Source organism: Eretmochelys imbricata, chromosome 8 (genome assembly GCF_965152235.1).
Source record: "Eretmochelys imbricata isolate rEreImb1 chromosome 8, rEreImb1.hap1, whole genome shotgun sequence".
NCBI lineage: Eukaryota > Metazoa > Chordata > Testudines > Cheloniidae > Eretmochelys > Eretmochelys imbricata.
The window spans coordinates 8662715-8684747 of record NC_135579.1 but is presented as its reverse complement, the minus strand read 5'-3'; the positions used below and the strand labels follow the sequence as shown (position 1 = coordinate 8684747).

The 22033-nt window shown below is 39.2% G+C and overlaps 1 protein-coding gene across 1 annotated transcript; it reads right to left on the bottom strand.

Annotated features, from left to right (window-relative positions):
- Positions 1–37: 37 nt before the first annotated feature.
- GFPT2 (glutamine--fructose-6-phosphate transaminase 2) lies at positions 38–15834 on the bottom strand. Its single transcript, XM_077824379.1, has 19 exons — positions 15768–15834; positions 14994–15101; positions 14156–14254; positions 13081–13206; positions 11464–11522; positions 10847–10981; positions 9784–9845; positions 7176–7255; positions 6594–6711; positions 5986–6149; positions 5346–5441; positions 5124–5221; positions 4606–4726; positions 4056–4213; positions 3812–3926; positions 2977–3104; positions 2054–2221; positions 1468–1629; positions 38–82 (listed from the first exon to the last, which is right to left on the bottom strand). The coding sequence occupies exons 1-19, from the start codon at positions 15832–15834 to the stop codon at positions 38–40; spliced, it is 2109 nt and encodes a 702-aa protein (XP_077680505.1).
- Between the last annotated feature and the right edge of the window lie 6199 nt (positions 15835–22033).

Below are 22033 nucleotides of genomic sequence, written 5' to 3'. Positions count from 1 at the left end.
GGAAAAACAAAAAACCCACCACACTATTGTGGGTTGTTTATTCCACAGTCACAGATTTGGCCAGATTTCTTGGAAAGTCCACCTGGAACGAACAACAGATTTTCATTATATAGTAGTTAAAGCAATCTTCTACGTTTGTTGAATTAATTCAATTTGTGTGCACACATGCATGCAACAATGAATTCTGCCGCCCATCTGTCCTAACACCAGTGAATTCACAAGAATATTAATTCAAAAAGTTTGAGATTTTAAATCCACAAAAAAGGTCAAAAGCTGCCTTATAATCCATCCCTCCTTGAATATACGGATTACTATGATACTGGGATGGGAAAACTTTTTGGGCCGAGGGCCACATCTGGGTGAGGAAATTGTATGCAGGGCAAGGGGTTGGGGGTGCAGGAGGGAGTGTGGGGTGTGGGTGCAGTGTGCAGGAACAGGCTCAGGGCAAGGGATTGGGGCAGAGGGGGGTGCAGGGTGTATGAGGGGGGCTCAGGGCAGGGGTGCAGGAGGGGTGCAGACTGTGGGAGGGAGCTCAGGACAGGGAGTTGGGATGCAGGAGGGGTGCGAGGTGCAGGCAGGGGGCTCAGGGGAGGTGGTTGGGGGCAGGAGAGGTTTGGGCACCAACCCAGCGCCACTTACCTAAAGTGGCTCTGGGGTGGCGGTGGCGTGCACCAGGGCCAGGGCAGGCTCCCTGCCTGCCTGCGCTGGCCGCACGCTGTGCCGCTCTGCTCCGAGAAGCGGCCAGTACCACGACCCTGTGCAGCCCTGGGATGGGACGCACAGGGCTTCACGCACTGCCCTTGCCACGCCTCCAGGTACCTCCCCCAAAGCTCCCATTGGCCATGGTTCCCTGTTCCCAGCCAATGGGAGCTGTGGGGGGCGGTGCCTGGAGGCAAGGCCAATGCACTGAGCCCTCTGCCCCAGGACCGCAGGGACGTGGTGCCGGACGCTTCTGAGAGCGGTGCGGGGCCTGCGGCACCACGGGGGGCAGTCCTGCAGGCCGCATCCATACCTCTGAGGGGCCAGATCTGTCCCGTAGTTTGCCCACCCCTGCTATGATAAAACACCTTGTCATATAATAAAATTTAAGACAGGCATTGGAACAGACTCTCCAAGAATGGTCACCATTCAGAGGTCCATATTCTTAGTAAATTTTATGAAAGTGTATCACACATGCTCCTTGAATAAATTTCACTTAACCTGGAAGTATTTCCTGAAAATAAATTGCAGACTTCTGTCTAATGACAGATCATTTGCTAAATTTCATTCTAGAAAAATGGATTTTTTATACTCTAGTTAAAAGCAGCTTAAGTTAGAATTTCAGTACAAACCCCCTATCTTGACTAACTAGAGCACAGTTATTCCCTTGTTAAAATACATTAAGTATTCCCCTCTCTTTAGGCTGGTTGGAGGAAGTTCACAAGCACGTTTCTCTAACTGCAGTACCTAAATATAGAAGACACTTACATCATATCCTCGAAGAACAGCCAGGTGGAATGAAAGCAGCTGTAGGGGAATAACACTCAAGACTCCTTGGAGACAGTCAACTGTGTGTGGGAGCTCAATAGTTTTGTATGCAAATTTTGAACTTTCAGTATCTTCTCTAGAAGACAGAATAATTGGGCGACCCTATAAATAAAATGTAATAATGAAGAGTGGTGACATACAACAACTTTTTTGGGGAGTATGTTGCTGGTTTCTGAAATACCTATATTTTGAAAGCATTACTCAAACATATGGAAAGAAAAATGTCAATGCAGGTTTATTTTATAGGAAACTAGGTGCTTGTTTACATGGTGGTATTTTTAATTTAATCTCGATTTTAACTTTAGCACCATATATAGCTTTATTATTATTCCAACTGCATTTTTACAAGTCACTCTTCACCACTGGTGTCAACTTTTAATGTTATATTATAATAGATGGTAAATGCATCTGATTTGATGATTAGACAAAACCACCATCACATTCTGTTTCTGAAGTGTGATCAGTAGTATCATATTTCAACATGCAGAACATCTCTCCATATGATAGTGCTCACTAGACAGCTTACCTGTCGAGCAATGACCTGTTGCAGTGCATTCTGGCACTTGGTGAAGCAGGGATCCTTCATAATTACCATGATAACAGGCATATGTTTATCTACAAGAGCCAGTGGTCCATGCTTTAATTCACCCGCCAGGATACCTTCGGAGTGCATGTACGTTATCTCCTTGATTTTCTAGAAAGCAAATGTCAGAGCATTAAGGGCAAAACAGGTAAGAACCTCAGAGAGCAAAAACAGATACAAACGTGAACGTTACCTTATTTCCATGTTTAAACAGCTAACAGGTTAATTCTAACATGCTCTTTTCAGAAATGGATTTATTTCATCTTAAGACAAACTAATTCCCAAACTTATTTTTGGCAAAATTATCTTAATTTCAGTTCTATAAAAGTGGTGTAGTCATTTCATGAGTTATGTCTGACAGAAATCAATGGGAGTCTTTGATTGGGGCAAAAAAATAGCCAGATGGGGTAGGAGTGACTAGGTATAGTCAAAGAAATTTGCAACACAGATTGAGACGTGTTAAAAATGGCCAGAGTTACAGACAGTTCTCAGGTTTATATTTGAGAATCAGTCAAGTCTTCAGAGAATGGTGATCATTTCTGACCAGACATACTGTATCATCTGATAGTCCTAGTGAGAGAGGTTTACTGCGAAGATGGTGCAGCATAAAAGGTTCACACATTTTTTCTCCTTAGCCATACATGTTTTTGGAATTTTTTAAAAATCACTATACATTATATTTGCCGGTATACAGTACATTTGCAGGTGGAGCAAAAAAGCAATGGGAAGGGGAGTGAAAGAATTAAAAGTTGATCGCCGAAGTAACTGGTACAGTTAATTCTAATCCAAAAATGTAATTACAGGAAAAAGAAGAAAGCTATATTATATATGTAAATAGGACCTTACGTTTTCAAAAGCATACCCACCAATGCTCCTTCCAGGCAAGTTGCATAGTTATAGCCACGACCCATAACCAAGAGCGATCTCTGTTTGTACAATTCAAGGGCCAAGTCATGTATTTTCTCATCCAAAGACAAGACTTCTTTAATCATCTCTATCAGATAATATAACAAAAGAGAATGTAGCATGAATGCCATTATTCCATGTTTATTAGCTTGACAGTATTTCAATCTGTTTCAATGAAGCAGTAACAGTGGACTCAATTACAGGAATTTAAAAACTTATTTACAAAACTGCAAAGTTATGAAGGCTGGACAGAGACTACTGGATTCTAAAAGTTCCTATTTGATCTAGTTTCCACATGATCCATTTAGTATTTTTAAATATACTTTTATAATTCTCTCCGGAACTTGTTTTGTATAAGCTTGATTTATTTCAGCAATGATTTAAATCAAATAGTAAATACTCTAAATTACTTTAAAAGGAACCTATATCCGAAAAAACATTCACTACAATTTACATTAAGAGTAAGACATTTCTCGGTTTTCCAATTTATTTACTTGGTGTCCATTTATATGACAGCTCTGAGTATAAGTCACAGTTTTCAGAGTTTTACAACTATCAGTTTTCCTTATTATGCATACCTTTCATGAAGCCATAGGAAAGAGAAACACTGTAAGTTGTAATGTGATTTTAAAAAGACAGATAGCAGGAGGAAGGATTATACAGAGACAGACATAAAATCAAGTAAATATCACCACTTTACTTCAAAGAATTGTATTCCAGAATGAGGGAAAAATCTCAGTGCACTAATGAGCTCTAATACTTGGAATAGTAAAAAAGTATGAACTTCAAATATACCAGGTAATGTTTGCAGCCCACTGATGATCTCCTGTCTCCTACTCTGCAAAGAAATTCTGTCTTCAGACATCATGAGGCCAAACATTACAAGAGAGATGAACTGGCTGGTGTAAGCCTACAGACAAAAACACAATGTTACTAGACTTGACTGCAAATGCAACCTAAATCTTAACTACCGATATATTAACATTTTGATGGGATTTCCCAGAGGAAAGATATAAAAAGCCACAGTAAATAGAGTTACCTTTGTGCTTGCCACACCTATTTCAGGGCCTGCATTGATATGTACACCACAGTCAGTCTCCCTGGATATTGAGCTTCCCACAGTGTTTGTAATGCCAACTGTTAGAGCCCGACGATCCTTACAATACCGCAAGGCCATAAGCGTATCTGCAGTTTCACCTACAGAACAAGCAGTTTGACATTTAAATTTAAACACAGAACAGCAAGAGCACCGGGAAACTTTAAATCTGTCATACTCAAGGTTACTTCAGGCTCTAACCAATTGAATCCAGTTGTGCACAACAGAAAATGTTTGTAAACATGACTGAAAACATTTACACTGAAACCTCATTTCAGCATTATTCACAAGCTGTTTCTACTTTTGATTCATGCCACTGATTTGAAAAGCAAGATTTGCATCCAATAGAGAGTTCTGATACCTTTAATTATTCTCCTCCCTTGTTTTACTTCAAATTAAGACATTCAGACAGAAATAAGTTTTATTTATTGGATTTTTTATACTTTGCTACATGCCTCCATTCAGATAGGGATGAACAGTCAAGGCAACTCACCTGACTGACTTATAAAAAAGGACACATCATCCCTGAACACAGGCGTGTTTCTATCCAGGAAGTCACTAGCAAGTTCCACCATCACAGGCAGCTCTGTCAACTCTTCCAACACTTGTCGGGTCTATAGTCAGTAAGCACAAGACACTTTTTAATACTGCCATCCACATCAATACTTTACAGTTTAAGAGTGGGAGAGCGGAGACAAGGACGAGTATATTTACAAAACTTATTAAGATAAAGGTTTTATTTATTCCTGTTATAGAAGATAGGGCAGCTGTAATTACTGATCAGTTTCAATCAGTAGCATCAAGGAACAGAAAGTTTAATTTCTGGTATGGTAGATCATAGTAAATCTGTGTTAAAACAAAAGTGTTTAACACTAAGTGTTAGGTGCAGAGGAAAGGGGAAAGAAAGCTACATATATTTTCAGACTCCCATACCAAGGGCTTAAGAAAGAAAGCTGTTCTCTAAACCACAAAGTTAAGCATTCCATCTATTTTAGAGCAGGTTGAACGTACAGCTACTGCAGCATGATAGCTGGTCCCACAGCCAATAATGATCAGTCGGCGGCATCTTCTGATTTCTTTCAAGTGGTCCTTCAGACCACCCAACAGAACTGTAGTCACCCCCAACAAAAAGAAAAAAGTATACTTCAGCAAGGGATTTTATTATTAAGCCAATGTGTTAAAAATGTTTGTTATAAGCCAACAAAACTTTAATAATTAAATATTCCAAGCTACCTGATTTGGTCTCAAAATTCACCCTGCCTCTCATGGTATTGACAACAGATTCTGGTTGTTCAAAGATTTCCTTCTGCATGAATGCACTGAAGTTACCTGTTTAGACAAACACAAAGGTTTCAGTTGTTTTTGTTATTTCAATTATGGAGTCAACTTTTAGGATGACCTGTAGAAGCATGCTGGTTTGGATAAAGCGTTAATGCAACATCTCACCAGTTGTGCCTGGATGGGCATTTGCTCCATTTAACAGGATTAGTTTTCCCTAAAAAGGACAATCTAATAAATGTGTTTTGGAGGAAGTTGTAAACAGAAATAGTTTCTTTGTAATCAAAGTTCTGATGTGTTGTGTTATAGCTTTGTCAGATCAGTCCAGGCTTATGAGTACTGAACACATTAAAAACTAAACAAAAAAACTACATAGGGCACAAATTTAATGTCATAATCTACAGGGGCAGGTAGTACCATGCACTCTCTATCCTCCCTTTGTTCAGATGTCCTGGGATTGCCAGCTTCCAGGAAGGACTTTAAAGTCATTATATGATCAGATGGCAATTTTCTTGGGGTATAAATCCCCCACACTCCAATATCAGGAAGACTATCCACCTTTGAATAGGCTATATTTGTAAATGTTCCAACTTACCTTTCATGATTTGCTGCAATTCCATCTGCAAAGTCTGGATTGCTCGAGAGGGGTCATCACTAGCTGAACGTTTTAGCCGATGGATAGAAAGTTTCCCATCAGCCACTGCTGCAATGTCATCATCTTCTAGGAAAATTACTCTGTTGGTGTGTTCAATGATAGCACTACAGAAAGACAGGCAAACAGAGAAGAGACAGATTTATATTTGGAACAGTATTTCAGCGGGCAGCAAAAGTAGGATTAAAAAACAAAGCTACCCTCCATTCTAGCTACACATACATTGCTGGTAGTTGTGGCTTAAACTCGCTTTGACTACTTGCATTAGATATATTTTACATCAGAGGCAGAAAGGCTAGAGAGAGGCAAGCATCACTAGCATACAGCTCAAAAACTGGTGGTGGTCTATTAAAAGCTCTTTCCTACCTATGGTACAAGTTTTCCCATCCTTATCAAATAAGTAGACTAGTTACCAGTTGGGCTTCCCAAATCTCCATGATAGAACAGCCTACCTCCAAATCACAAAAAAGCAGCAGAGAACCAACAGATAAGGTGTCAAAAACTGACTGTCACTGCTACAGGGCAAACCAAAAAATACAAGAGCTCGTTACCTTGCATCAGAAGCGAAGAAAAATTCTACTGCTTTATCTCCAATAGCATGAAGGCAGGTAGAACTATCCAGTCTTTTCATTTGGGTCTTGCATATGTTCTTCACATTCTCAATGTTGCCTAGTGATTAAATAAAATCAGACAAGTCCAACATATAGACCAATCTGAAATGCAGAACCCAACCAGTTTGAAATAGGTTGTGAACTACACAACTCAAGATATTACAAAAAAGCAATGATCACCATTTCTAAGAGGAAACCTGCATTTCTTAGAATTTTGAGTTGAATACTCTAAATGTGTAATGTAGGACCATGCATTTTGTTCAGACTACCTGGTAGCAAGGAGATACACTGCATTTAAGTAACCCCACTCTCAAATGGACATTAAACAGTAATACAAAATTGGGTATTTTCAGGTAAGAACGCACTTTGAGCATCTTTTGATTGTTTTAAAGTACAGAAGTTAACCTCTTCTCTTCGAAAGGACTTAATGTGACTTAAAATTAATTTATGTTTAAAAGAAAATCCTGCTCTGTATTTGTTACGTATCTTGAAAAACAAACAGATAAGCTAGTTATAACTTACATGTCCTATACAAGATAGGAATCTGTTCAGTGGAAAGCTTGTATTTGCTGCGAACTCCAATGAGCAGAGGACTCCCTCGCCTGTGAATGCAACGATGAGCAAGTTAGCTAGAAAATCCTTTATACAGAGTAGGTTCACTGATTAAATAGACATCTGCAGAGTTGAAAGGCCATACCCCTTCCTATTCCATAGGGAGGCAGATGTTCCAACCCCACTCTTGTGGCATGATATATTAGGAATGATTCAACTGTAACCCAGTTTCCCCACCTACAACCACCCCTCTTATGGGAAGGCATGTTATAACCTTAGATGGTTACATCCCCAGGCTGCCAGTGCAGCAGCTATGGCTGCTGCTGGTGCAGTATCTCATGCCTAGGGCTTGCTCTGCCCTACAGGTCCCGCCCCCCACCCTCCTTCCTGCAGCTGCTGAGTGCCAAGCGCTGCTGGAAAGGGAGATTGCCCTCAGTATATCATCTAGGCTGCTCTCCTCCACAGCACATATGGAAATGTATATGAGTGAATCTTTAAAGCAGTAGTCGGATCCCTTTATACTACACACTTAAAAAACTCTTCTTTTCTACATACAAAGTTACTGCTGTCTCATTTCAGAGGCAGAGAAGTGTAAACCCAATAATCACTGTATAACTAGGGATTTGTTTTGCCTTTCTTCCTCTCAAACTCAGGACCCTAATTACTGTGCCTATGGACTTGTGTGATGTTAGGAGGCAAGGCAAAATTCTATCACTTTTTTGAGCCAGATGGATCATACACCACATTAAGTCACTAGAATATGCTTTAAACCAGTCAATTTTTTTTTAACTTCAATTAAAAAGAGTCAGCATACAGATCCACAAGGTTTAAAGAGCTGTTCTCAAATTAAAAACAACTACGTTGGAGTTCCTCATAATTTTAAAAATTCCCTACATATTACTGTGAACACCCAGTTTCAGAGAACACTAAAATAAGGAATTCAGATAAACACTGGCATGGAAAATTCTGCTTGCCATCACAGTTATAGGATTTTGCTTATGTGTTCCAAAACATAGAGGAGACTTTTACATTAGTTTTTTCATCTCCATGCCTATAGCAAAAGGAATGCCACTGCTTCTGTTGACTACATAGCTGTACTGTAAAAAGCCGTCTGAGACGAGTGAGGTAACAGTTGTGTAAAACATGAATTACCATCTTGTAAATTGCTTGCCTTTGCTTTTTCCTGAAAGTTGCTTTTCCACTCAGAAATAGCAGAGTTTGTAAACACTATCATGAGTTTTGTCTCTTGGACTAGAGCTAGAGATCAGTGTTTGTGTAACGTTTTAGCGCAATGGCTTCTAGCCAGCTTGAATGAATATACTATTCACAGTATTTCTTCAGAACGAAGGAAGAGTGCACAAGCCCTTTCTCCTTTTTGGGTCTGTTATAAACAGTAAAGCAAGTATACCCATTAAAAGCACTTTGGATACAGAAGGTAAACGGAGCTTTTCAAATGACACTCTACAGCAGTGATGGGCAACCTGCGGCCCATCAGGGTAATCTGATTGCGGGCTGCAAAACATTTTGCTGATATTGACCGTCCATAGGCATGGCCCCCCACAGCTCCCAGTGGCTGCGGTTCGCTGTTCCTGGCCAATGGGATCTGTGGGAAGCGGCGAACAGCACGTCCCTGCGGCCCCTTGCTTCCCGCAGCTCCCATTGGCCAGGAATGGTAAACTGCAGCCACTGGGAACTGTGGGGGGCCATGCCTGCGAACGGTCAACGTCAGCAAAATGTCTCGCAGCCCGCAATCAGATTACCCTGATGGGCCGCAGGTGGCCCACCGGCCGCAGGTGGCCCACCGGCCGCAGGTGGCCCACCGGCCGCAGGTGGCCCACCGGCCGCAGGTGGCCCACCGGCCGCAGGTGGCCCACCGGCCGCAGGTGGCCCACCGGCCGCAGGTGGCCCACCGGCCGCAGGTGGCCCACCACTGTTCTACAGCATACCTAGGAAATTCCACACCTATAGCCCTTCCTATGTGGTGTGTCTGCCTTAGTAAGTTCTTCTCTTGATACAATATATCAATTCCCTATAAAATAACCGAGTTACATGCATCAAGAATAAGTCTGGTTTGTCAAGTTCTGATGGCTTTTCAGTTGTGTTTACAAAATGCTAATTCACGTTTTACACAATTATTACCTCAACAATCAAGGCTGCCTTTATAACAGACTTTCAAAATGAAACTCATGAAACAATTTAATCCTTTAGAATTCTGTAGTTTTAGAAAGTATGAATAGTTCATGATCTCTAAAATCGATTATATTTAATGGTCAATTAAAGAAGTGTTCAGAGGGAATTTGAGTTGCAGTTTGCAACCATTATCTATCTCAGCTCAAGAACATACAGGATGTTATGTACAGATGCAGTATTTTCATCATAATATTAGTCAAGTTTCCTTATTTCATTTTTTTCTAACTCTGTTTTCAAATTGCATTTGGTTGAACGCTTATAGTTACTTAAAAAATAAAATGGCTAAATACGGAAATGATTGTTCCCATATTTTACTGATCAGAGATTTTATATTACAGACCACCACGAATGAAGAAAATGGGTTTTTAAAAAATGGATTTTTGCTAACCTGGTGGCAACAGCTTCACCTGGGTAATGGATGCTCTTGAAAACCAATGCAAAAGCACCTTCCTGGAAACCATACAAACAAATGATTAAAAAAGGGAAAATCCTCCCAAAAAGTTACATGAATGAGTCACATTCTGCACTAATCTGGGCCCCTCTCTTCCTGAGGAGCCTCTTGGGTCTAGCTCATTAGGTTATCTGGAGTCTTTTCCTGAAGTCCGATTGCCCCCTTGAAAGGGTCGGCCAGGAAGTAATGGAATAAATGCAAGGCAGACAAACATGCACTCTACAAACTGCCAGAAAGATTAGAAAAAGAGAACTCTCCCTCTCCTCCCACCCCAAGCCAGACACACAAAAGACTGCCAATTCTCTTCATGAGCAACTTTAAGAGTCAATGAAAACTGACAGCTGTAGATTTTCAGTAAGATTTAGAAATGTAATACAAATTTGTTATGCATTACAGGATGTACATGGGATGATTCCCAAGTTTGTAGGCCAAAGTTCAGGTCCTACTACTTCTTAGTTTCCTTACTGTCAAGTGCAAGTATGGGGCTCCAAGACACCACACTCAGAAGCAGCCTTGTATAAGAATGTTTGTTAGAGAGCTTTGAAGTTGAAAAGTACCATACTGTGCAAGAGCAAACTCCTGCCCCATGTTACCAAGACTATCTCCAGGCTCTCACATACAGGGACAATATGAAATAGGTGGGGTGCAGAACTGCTCAAAAGCAAAATCTGCAGAAGGGGTGGGCAGTCTATGCAGATGGATTCACCAGTCCCCTAACTAGCTCTGTGTTTTAAACATAAAGCAGTCTAGCAAAAAGCAGCAACACGCCCCTTACTGCTTTAAAATACTGCTAACTAAGTTTGAGATTTACCAAGTTTTTCAAGCTTCCAATGTTTTAATCTAATTACTTGCTCTATAAAAACCACTAAAAAGTTTTTAAAAAAGTTATTTGCAGCATCTTTTAATTAATTCTGTGGGATTCAATAAATTCATGAAGAATATTCGAATAGCACCATAAGCAGTCCCCCTTCACACAGAAAGATGGAATTTCCACACTTACCAGTTGTTGAATAACTCTCTCTACCAAGGCAGAAAAGCTGATATCTTCAGTCTCTCTGTTATCATACATGTATTTGACCAGCTTTGGGATGGTTTCAGTGTCAGTTTCAGATTCAAACTCATAGCCTTTGGTCTCCTGCAATGTTATATATTGAAGGCAAGGTAAGTGTTTTCTTCCTCAGACAGGAACTCAACAAGTGCCTTTAACTGGTGTGTCTCACCAGAAAGATACATATTTCAAACAGAGGATCACATTGGGCTGGTATATATTTATCACTGAACGAAGTGTAAGGATATAACAAAACAGAATAGCATTATTTTCAAAGGAATATTTAGATAAGAGACTTTAGGTAACTATAACAGTGCAGGGTAGAACATGAGCAACAATGTGCGAAGAGGTTTGCAGACAATACCAGTCATGCCATGTAAAGGGCCAGAAATGCACTGCATTGTATCTGTTCCTGGGTGTCCTTATTAGGCAGCTTCCATTATAATACAGTTTTTAAATGAAATACTGCATGCACATTGTAATTCACATTATGCAGATGCCATGAGACATGTGTACGTGTTTGCTTGTATTTTCTAGTTTTATAATTATTCAAGTTGTCATAAACTTACCAGAAATTTCCTCAGGTCCTTATAGTTTGTGATGATTCCATTATGGATAACTACAAACTCTGAAGGGAAGATTCAAATTAAAAAACGAATGTGAAACTCCATACACACAAAATTAAAGTCAGAAGCTTAAAGCCACAAAATACATTAGTTACTTCCAGAGCTTTAAGATCAAGATTTATCGCGGAACCCACAGAGTGAACTACAAAATCCTAGGAGTTCTGTTTTTTAAAATATAACCTTATAGGACTTACGTATCAAGATAGTTATACAGCTCTCACCACCACAGTAGTATTGAAGCACTTCCCAGAATAGAAACTGTAAATCTCTTTTCCCCCCTCTTCCCAGCCAGCCAATGGGAGAAACAGCTTGATTGGTTTATAAGGGGAAGAGAAGAGTGTGATCTTCTTTTTCAAAAAGAAGTCTGTTGCCCTCTTTAAAGAGATCACACTCAATTTCTGAGATTAAATATTGCAACTAGATATTAATATTAACAGTAATCTTTATTAACTTTAGTTTATTATGGACAGCGTTTTGTTAGATATTAACAATTATGTTAAATAGAATATATGAATTTAGCCAAATTGAGCAATGATTAAACCCCTTGTAAACCAATTAAAAATTCACCACCCAAAAATCATTACATTTGTAAGAGACAACAGGCCATTCGGATACTGTAGTCTCAATCAAAGAATGTGTTAGTGCAGCTGGACACTTCAAACAATAAAACAGCTAAGTTTCATTGTTTGGATAGAAGTTTTCAAATAGGGTAACTCCATTTTCACTCCTGGGGGTGACTGACAGTAAGGGAAGATTTAAAAATAAAGAAATTTCTTTAAAAATAAAAACTATTATGAGCCAAATTTTCAAAAGAATTCAGTTCCCACAATAAGTAGCAAGGTTTTTAAACAGAGATTAGTATGCTGGGGGCTGAGTACTTTTGAACATTTGGCCCATCAACACAGCTACCACCTCTTGCAAAGGTGGATTAACTATGCTAAGGGAAGATGCTCTCCCCACTGGTGTAGCAGCATCTCCACTGAAGTGCTAGGGCAATGCAGCTGTGCCTGTGGAGTGTTTTAAGTGTAGATCTGCCCTTAGAATTTCTAGCCAATCAGGATTCAGACATAATAGATTGCTCAAACTTCATTACGAAAATTTCTAAGCATTTTACAGCCCCCAACAGGCTAAATGCATCCTCAATCTAATCCCTTCGAAATGCAATTACACCAACGATGACTTTGACGCGATAAGATGTATTTCTATATTATGTCTGAGTAGATGGCTAGTTGTACTGAAAATTTTGATACACACAAATATTTATTGGTAGAACAATTTATACCCTTAGTGATTTAATTGCACTTGTTTCTCAAGCATGACACAAATTTCACTTAAGACTATTAGATGCAGGGATGTTTTATTTGAGCAATTACTGCTTTGCCAAATTCAGAAAAATCCACAAAATTGTTCGCTGAAATTTCTGTTTGACAAGGTAACTGAGTTCAGACTATCTGAAATTTACACACATAAATCAGTTTTACAGTAATCCACTGTATTCTGAAGTCTTTGGTGACATTTCAAATTCAAATAGGATTCCAGATTGGTACAGAGAATACCTACCATTCCTTTTATCTGATCTCTGAGGGTGACTATTCACTGCATTGGGCACTCCATGGGTTGCCCAGCGAGTGTGAGCAATTCCAAAATGTGTTTCAAAATCTGCCTTTAAGTCCATGCCATCTTGTTCTATAGAGAGGGAAATCAGTTCACTAACAGCTTTAAATTGAATCTTAAAATCACTCAAACCGCAAGATTAACAGAATTTGGTCCCCCAACGTTTTTAGATTTCAGTAGATTAAAAAGCAGTTAGAAGATGGCAAAAAAACCTTAAGTATTTACTTTCATGACACTAAATTTTGGGTGGTTCAAGTTATTGTGATTAAAACCTTTATTTGCTAATGCTGAACCATTTTCAACCAATTCTAACAGTTATGCACGAAGCCAAAAGTTCACATTACTATAAGATACAATGCAGATATATTGAAACGTGACTTCTGCTTTTCATAGATGGAAGTGGAACACTGACAGAACCCGGTCATCAGCAGGAGGGATCAAACCAGGGACCTCTGGAGCTTAGTGCATGAGCCTCTAATGCCTGAGCTAAAGGTCAACTGGCTGTTAGCTAGAGCAATCAGTGTCTCTCTCTCTAACTCTCTCTCAGTGGTGTCAACCCCACTAGATGGGACAGAACTCCACACCCAGAGGGTGTGTGGGTTACAGAAGCGTTATATAAAACTGATGCTGTTAAGACAGCCAGTTGCTTTAGTGCTAATAAGAGCTTCTGTTGTACAACAGTCCATGTTCTGCCATTCCTGCTGCAGAATGTCCATTAAGTATATGACTGCTTGCAAGAGGAAGCTCATATTTCAAGGAGCATAGTAGCCACCCAAAAATGAAGAGTGGACTGAGGCCTCCATCACTTTACTTTAACAAGAAGAATGCTGCTTTACACTTGGAGCATGAAGATGGATTTACTTTGTGACAGCCAGTGGCTGATCACAGACCACTCACTCCAATCTAATGCCTGTTATACAATGCAGCGATCAGCGGTAATGTTTTCACACGAGTGAGGTCTAAGGTGATATCTGCATACCAGCAATACATACAAAGCCAACATACGAATTTTTAAACTTACTGTGTAACTCCTCATCTAGTGCCTTCACTTTTCCTCTTTTCTTGATTAGTCTGATGTACCTTTCTTTATCTTCGTTATTATTTCCATCAATGGCAACACCTAGAATTCAGAAGACCTATCTGTGAGTGTCAGCTACTTAAGAAATGAATTTAACTAGATGATCATGATGTTCCCTTCTAGCCTTAAAGTCTGAGTCTATAAGAAATGTCCAACCTGAGATGAGACTGACATGCACATGCAAAGGCATGGCTCTACTTCAAAATTAGCCTCCAAAGAGAAACTCTTGAAGTCTATTACTGGACTCCTGTAGATTAGATTAGGGCAATTCCTGTCTCCCCAGTTCAGGCAAAATTCCCACTGAAGTCAAAAGGACTTTTGCCTAAGTAAGGACCCCCAGCTAGATTTTGCCTAGTGACATTAAAAAGTTATATGTCATTTTAATAAGCCTCCTTGATTCCCGCCCCCCCTCCAACAAGACACATGCTACCCCAACCCAAAAAAAGCCCCAAACCCAACCCTATAGTGTGTAGACAGTGTTCCCTTATCCTGTTTGCTTTGATTACATGATCTACACCTCAATTATAGGTGAACACCTGGTTAAATCAAGTGTTCAGCCCTTGAAGTCCTAAGGAAAGTTGAAGATGAGATTAATAGTCAAGATAAATTATTTTGATCCTCTCCTGGCAATGGTATAAAATTAGCTTGAGAGAATACTGTGCAAATCAAGATGCTGAGTTTTGATTAAAAGTATTAGCCATATTATCTTAAATTTAAAGGTAAGCAGTTAGCATCATCCTGTTTACAAATGCTCACATGTACAACAAGTAAATTTAGATACCTGCAGAGTCATAGCCTCTGTATTCTAATCTCTGTAGCCCTTTTATCAGAGTCTCAAATATCTGCTTCCGAGTCTGAGGTACTCTGTAGTTCAGATAAGCAAAGATTCCTGTAAAACAAGGAGAGAGGAAGGGAGACAGAACAGAAAGCAAATATTTAGTTTGAATCCCTTCAGAAATTGATTTAAAATCCTTTATGGAATTCAAAACATTTATTTATTGGTAAGATTAAACAAACAAACCAACCAACCACGCATTTCCCAATAAAGTCTATATTTGGTACAGTCATTCCCAGTGGGCTTTAAAATGGGAAGAGAAATTTATCCAACCATTTTAAATGCTGCAAACCAAATACAGTGTTCATGTTAATTAAACAAGTGCACCAGTTCTAAGCAATGCTTAGCCTTTCATTCTCCTCACAGTCATATCCAATTAGGAGCAGCAGCGAACATCAAAAGCTGAAAAGAGTCTTCCCAACACTTCATGATTGCAGCTGAAAATGAGAGTATTGTGATCAACTTCATATCTAAAACTAAGACATCTGAATACTAAGGTACAACATAAGGTGACATTAGTAATCAAAGTCAGGGCCCAAAATGCTTAAATAGGATAGGTACTTTGAGTAGTTATCTATTTTTGAAAAGTTTCTACTTTATATGGTGTTCAATGGTCATTTTAGCAGGGGGAGAGAAGAGAAAACTAGGGAAGCAAATACAAAGGAAAGAAAAGACATCGAAAAGGAAGGACAAAAAAAGTGAGGGGACAAAAGGACACACCCCCGAAGTTCTCCCTCAACATAACCGGCTTGTCACCCCTGACTCTACGAAGAGTTGTTAGTCCCATTTGTCATCCCACATGCTTCAGGGCTCTGGGTTACTACGTTGAATTTTTTCCTAGGTGTCTGGCTGGTAGGTCTTGATGACATGCTCATGGTCTAACTGATCACCATATTTGGGGTCAGGAGGAAATTTTCCCGCAGGTCAGATTGGCAGACACTCTAGGGGATTTTCACCTTCCGCTGCAGCTGTGCAGTATGGGTCACTTGCTGCTTGAAACTAGAGTCAATGATGGATTCTCTGTAACTTGAAGTCTTTAAATCACGATTGGAGAATATCAGTAACTCAGCCAGAGGTTATGGGTCTATTACAGGAGTGGCTGGGTGAAGTGCTGTGGTGAGCAATATGCAGGAAGTCAGATTAGATGATCATGATGGACCCTTCTGACCTTAACGTCTATGAGGTCATCTTGTTCAGAGAGCAATCTGCTGTAGAAAAGAACTGAACACTCTGCTCCATAAACAGAAAGACAGAATGAGAAGAAAGTGCACAAGCTGGAATCTCTTTTCTTGAATGGGAGGGAAAGAAGAACAGGGGAATGGGACACCACTAAGACAGGAAGGAATTCTTGATGTGTCAGGTCATTTTCTGAAGGCTGAGGTGAAGCAGAGTAATAGCATAATGTCCCTAATGAGACTGAAGGATAACTGATCACTGATCACTTTAGAGGGTGCAACTATATTCAGTTTTTGGTGTGTGTGTGCACGCGGGGGGGGTTGTTTGTTTTTTTAAGGAGACCTACAAGCAAAAGACAAAACATGTATTCTTGTGACCATTTTTGTTCTAATGGTAGCCTGGAAGGTTTTTCTGTTAAAAAATGCCTTTAACATTATAAATTAGCTCCTGTCTAGTCCAGAAAACCATATCCAGACGAGAGAACTAGTGAAAGTGACATCACAGAGCTAAAGGAGTAAAAGTTGAGCTATTAAAAGACAGTTAAACTTGAAAGTATTGTTTTTATTAACAAATACAGAGCTGCAATGACTAATTAACATTTTGAATACAAGAAGCATTTGTTAATACCTTCACTCCATCAATTAAAGATATTGAGAACTCAACATCATAATTTACATATCCCAGTGGTCCTCCAAAAGCAAGGAAGTTGTAGTGAAGATATTATAGTTGAACATCTAGGGACAAATTCATTGTTCGTGTAAATCCAGCAATTTCAAAGAATTTCTACCACAGATATTACAATTAGCCTGATAGCTTTTTAATCTCACATAAACTATTGTGCTCATTAGACTGATCCAGAATAGCATATCCTCAGTAGAACAGTTCTGCACTACAGAATAGAAATCCCTCTGTTTAGTCTCTCTCACCAACAGAAGTTGGTCCAATAAAAGATATTACCTCACCCATCTTCTCTCTAATATCCTGGGACCAACACAGCAACAACAGCACTGCATATATCTGTTTAGCCTAGGCATTTCTAATATGCCCATCATATTAATATCCGGGTGGCAGTATGTGCAGAGAACATTGACACATTAGATGCTTTTTAAAAAAATTTAACTGAACACATTGCAAGTGTTATTCTTAAATGGATTTCTTGGAAGTAATGTCTACAGTTTATTACATATAAAGGCTCCTTAGACTGCGGATTTTTGGACAGCTTTTTCAGACACCCAGTTCCAGTTGTTTGGTGCATGCCATCAGCCTCAAGAGCAGAATTTTTAAATACAGATTTCTTAATATCATTCCAAAACATTGTTACATGCCTCCCTTTTCAGCTCCAACCCTTCTTTCTATGCCAGATTTCACAACGTATTTAAAGACACCTCAGGCATGTATGTTCAGTGTGGCGTGTTCGTGACTATGCAGAGCTCCAGGAAAAGCTTCCTTTGGGACGGCCTTTACAATGCTACCAGTGTGCTGTAATTGTTAAAGGCTCCTTGTTTCTAGGGAACTCCAGCTATGTTTCTACATATGTCAACTCAGAGGTTCAGAAGCCACTAGAGGCCATTACACTGAAAGTGATAGCTGCACCTGGGTTGCCAAGGAATATATTACAAACTCTTTGGGTATAGGGAAATAATTCGTTCTCAAAACCAAACCTCTCCAGTATTTTTTTGTGTTTCATAATTTATTCACTCGTGTACTTTCTTCCCTGAACAGATCATCCTCTTGGCTGGATTTAAAGAGGAGTTGAGCAACATGCAATTAGACCAACATTTTAGTACAGTGTTTTCTGAAAAGCTCGCATCCACTGGAAGCTGAACCAAATTACAGGTTTGACAAATATTTTTACTTGATATAAAGGAGACTTGTGAAACTGATCCCTCTGAAAACCATTAAAAAGTGTTAGCTAGAGGCAATTTCCAACAGAACTTGTAATAAAAATGGCTAACACATTTTAGCTTAAGTATTATACCAAAAAAATCAAGTAAAGCCATTGAAAGTGATGGTCTCACCTCACTAGCACAATTTAAAAAAAAAAAAAAAATGAAGTGTTGTCCTTGAATATAAATCTGGAGTACAAGATAGAATTGGATATTTTATATCTAACTGCTAATGTTCAAAGTCATTCTTTTGTCTTTTGCTAGAGTATTGTCCTTTGACCACAATACCATGTTGTAACTGCATCACACAGAAGATGAAGCCAGTTATAAACTGTAGTAATGACTGTAATTATCTGGTTTGATCAAGTTACTTGTAGCTGATTGTCTATTCCAGTGCAAAATGGCTTCTGTACAAACAAAACACCAAAATACTGCTCAGAAGTTTAAGAAAGAGCAGAGTTAATCTTTGCTTGAGGCCTCTCCTTAAACCCCCATCAAGAGTCTGCAGTTCTGGCTTTCTCTGGCAGACTGCATGTCATGTGTTAGAAAAAGGATTCTGAGAATTTTCTATTGAAAAACTTCACAAGAATGCTTGTAATTGCAAGATTCCACCAAGATGGGAGCAGCCTATGCTTTGAATTTGACCGAAAGTAAAGGCACTTCCCCGCCCCAAGAGATTAAAGTCCATGTTCAATAGTTGGAGCGAGTGCGTTGTTGGTGCCAGAAACTTAGCTCTGAGAGAAGAAAGTGAAATTCACTTTTAGATGGACTAGAGCTTATTTTACACTTAAAATAGCCAGTCTGCTTAAAAGAGTCAACACTTTTTACATTGCATCCTCATAGGATCGAAACATCACTTTTAAATGTGACAGATGTGGCAGAGTCTCTCCCCCGAGTGGGTCTCTTCAGCCACATTTGCAGATGCCATAAAAACAAGCTCAGTAAATTTTTTTACCTCTCAGTGGCACCTACCCGTGGTCTCTCGAGACTGACAGATGCCTACTACTACTCTTCCTACCTTATTTTCATGCAACAACATTGCCATTTACGTAAATGGCAATTCTGGCCAAAATTTTCCAGCTTACTCACCTGAAAAGGGTACTTAGGTTTCTATGTAGATAAATTTAGGTACTTAAATTTAAGGAACCGACATTGCAAACCTTTGGCTTGTATGTACTACCTAACCCCACCCCACACATACACAAAATCAGAGATTAGACAAGAAGGTACCACAGTGAATATTTCCAAATTTACATCATTGGAGGAGACAATAAACCTTAAGGGACTATTAATACTTTTTAAAAATATTAAAATATCTGCTGACTGTAGAGAGAATATTGAAAGTGTTCAGGTTTCACAGAACAGCTTCAACATGCCATGTATGTGTTAAGGGGTACTTAATGGGGTCATACATGTTATCCTGGGCATTTTACAGATGCCTCACATCCAGAACAAGGATTCCCTGTCCTCTTCCCCCGTCCCATGGCATTTTGGGACTGAAGTTCCATTGTAAAAATTAAAAAATGTTATATTACTGAAGACATCTGGTCCACAAATGCTGGTGGTGGCAGAAGGCGGAGTGCAATTAAATCACATCATTCTCACGATCCGTGACTGGTTACTCCCCTTGCCATTTCATACTGAGTCAGTTACCCCACCCCTAAATTAGAAATGTTACTAAACTGCGTTAGCAGGATTAACTCCCTTATTTCCTCAATCAATAAAGCCTGCATACCTTCGGATTAAGTCACTTCCAGTCTCTCAGTTGAATGTTTCTGACATGTCTGTTTACCTAGGGTTGTCTCTCACCTAGGTTGCTTTGTTGTTGTTTGTTTTAATTAAGGTACCTTTTAAGTTTGTTTTGATGAAAGAAAGCAACTTAAAAGTAAGTAGATGTTCGAACATCTCCTTGGACATTTTCAAAAAGACAAAGCATTGATTTCTGATTCAGAGCATAAAAGTAAGGGAGACTCAGTAAAACTCAATTTGAGCCCAAATCTCACACCAAGAACCTTTTTAAAGTTTCAAACAAGTACAGGTAAGTAGCACACTTTTCCTTGTCCCTCAATGGACTCCTCACCTTTACCAAATTCCTCACAAATTTTGAGGGGCCTCTCTACATTAAAAAAAGTTTTCAAAAAAAAAAAAAATTCCCTCTGTTGCTAAACTGCACTGCATTAGCAGCATTGAGAGCCCTAGTGTATACAGGCTGCTATCACTTTTTAAAGCATCATAGAATCTAGTTTCAGAGTAGCAGCCATGTTAGTCTGTATCCACAAAAACTAAGGAGTACTTGTGGCACCTTAGAGACTAACAAATTTATTAGAGCATAAGCTTCTGTGGGCTACAGCACACTTCATCGGATGCATAGAATGGAACATATAGTAAGATAGATATACATATGCACAGAGGAGGTGGAAGTTGCCATATAAACTGTAAGAGGCTAATGATAATAGCTCATCTTAATTAGCCTCTTACAGTTTGTATGGCAACTTCCACCTTCTCTGTACGTGTGTGTATATATGTATACATACACACACACACACACACACAACCTTCTTACTATATGTTCCATTCTATGCATCTGATGAAGTGGGCTGTAGCCCATGAAAGCTTATGCTCTAATAAATGTATTAGTCTCTAAGGTGCCACAAGTACTCCTGTTCTTTTTATAGAATCTAGTCACATTCAAAGCCAGCCTAATCAACAATCTCTGCTGGGTTGGCTATCATCTTAAAGGTCTTGCTTTCAGTAGGAAAGCAAAGGTTTGTTGTAGCATAGACATGGCCTTGGCTAATTCAATAGCTACAACAGCACAAAAAGAAAAAGGAGTACTTGTGGCACCTTGGAGACTAACCAATTTATTTGAACATAAGCTTTCGTGAGCTTCTCACGAAAGCTTATGTTCAAATAAATTGGTTAGTCTCTAAGGTGCCACAAGTACTCCTTTTCTTTTTGCGAATACAGACTAACACGGCTGTTACTCTACAACAGCACAGTAGCTCTGTGGAGTTGACACTTCTTACATTGATGGAAGAGGTTTTTCTGTTGATGTAGTTATCCACCTCTCTGAGAAGTGGCCTAGGCCGATGGCAGAACTCTACTGAGTCATGCGAAAACTACTACAAACTGCCTTATCACTAGGATTTTAACTAGGGCTATCAATTAATTGCAGTTTACTCACGCCATTTAACTAAAAAAAAAAATTAATTGCAATTAATCACACTGTTAAACAATAGAATACCTATTGAAATTTATTAAATTTTTTGGATTTTTTCTACATTTTCAAATATATTTGTATTAAAACACAGAATACAAAGTGTACACTGCTCACTTTATATTATTTTTATTACAAATATTTGCACTGTAAAAATGATAAACAAAAGCAATAGTATTTTTAATTCACCTCTTAGAAGTACTGCAGTGCAATCTCTTTATCATGAAAGAGAAACTTAAAAAAACAAAATCTACATTTTTGTTTGCGTGCAGTTATGTAACACAACAAAGTAAAACTTCCAAGCCTACTAGTCCACTCAGTCCTACTTCTTGTTTAGTCAATCGCTAAGACAAACAAGTTTCAGAGTAGCAGCTGTGTTAGTCTGTATCCACAAAAAGAAAAGGAGTACTTGTGGCACCTTAGAGACTAACAAATTTATTTGAGCATAAGCTTTCGTGAGGTACAGCTCACTTCATCGGATTGTTTACATTTATGGGAGATTCTGCTGCCTTCTTCTTATTTACCATGTCACCTGAAAGTGAGAAAAGGCGTTCACATGGCACTTTTGTAGGCAGCACTGCAAGGTAGTTACATGCCAGATATGCTAAACATTCATATGCCCCTTCATGCTTTGGCCAGCATTCTAGAGGACATGCTTCCATGCTGATGTTGCCCGCTAAAAAAATAATGCGGTAATTAAATTTGTG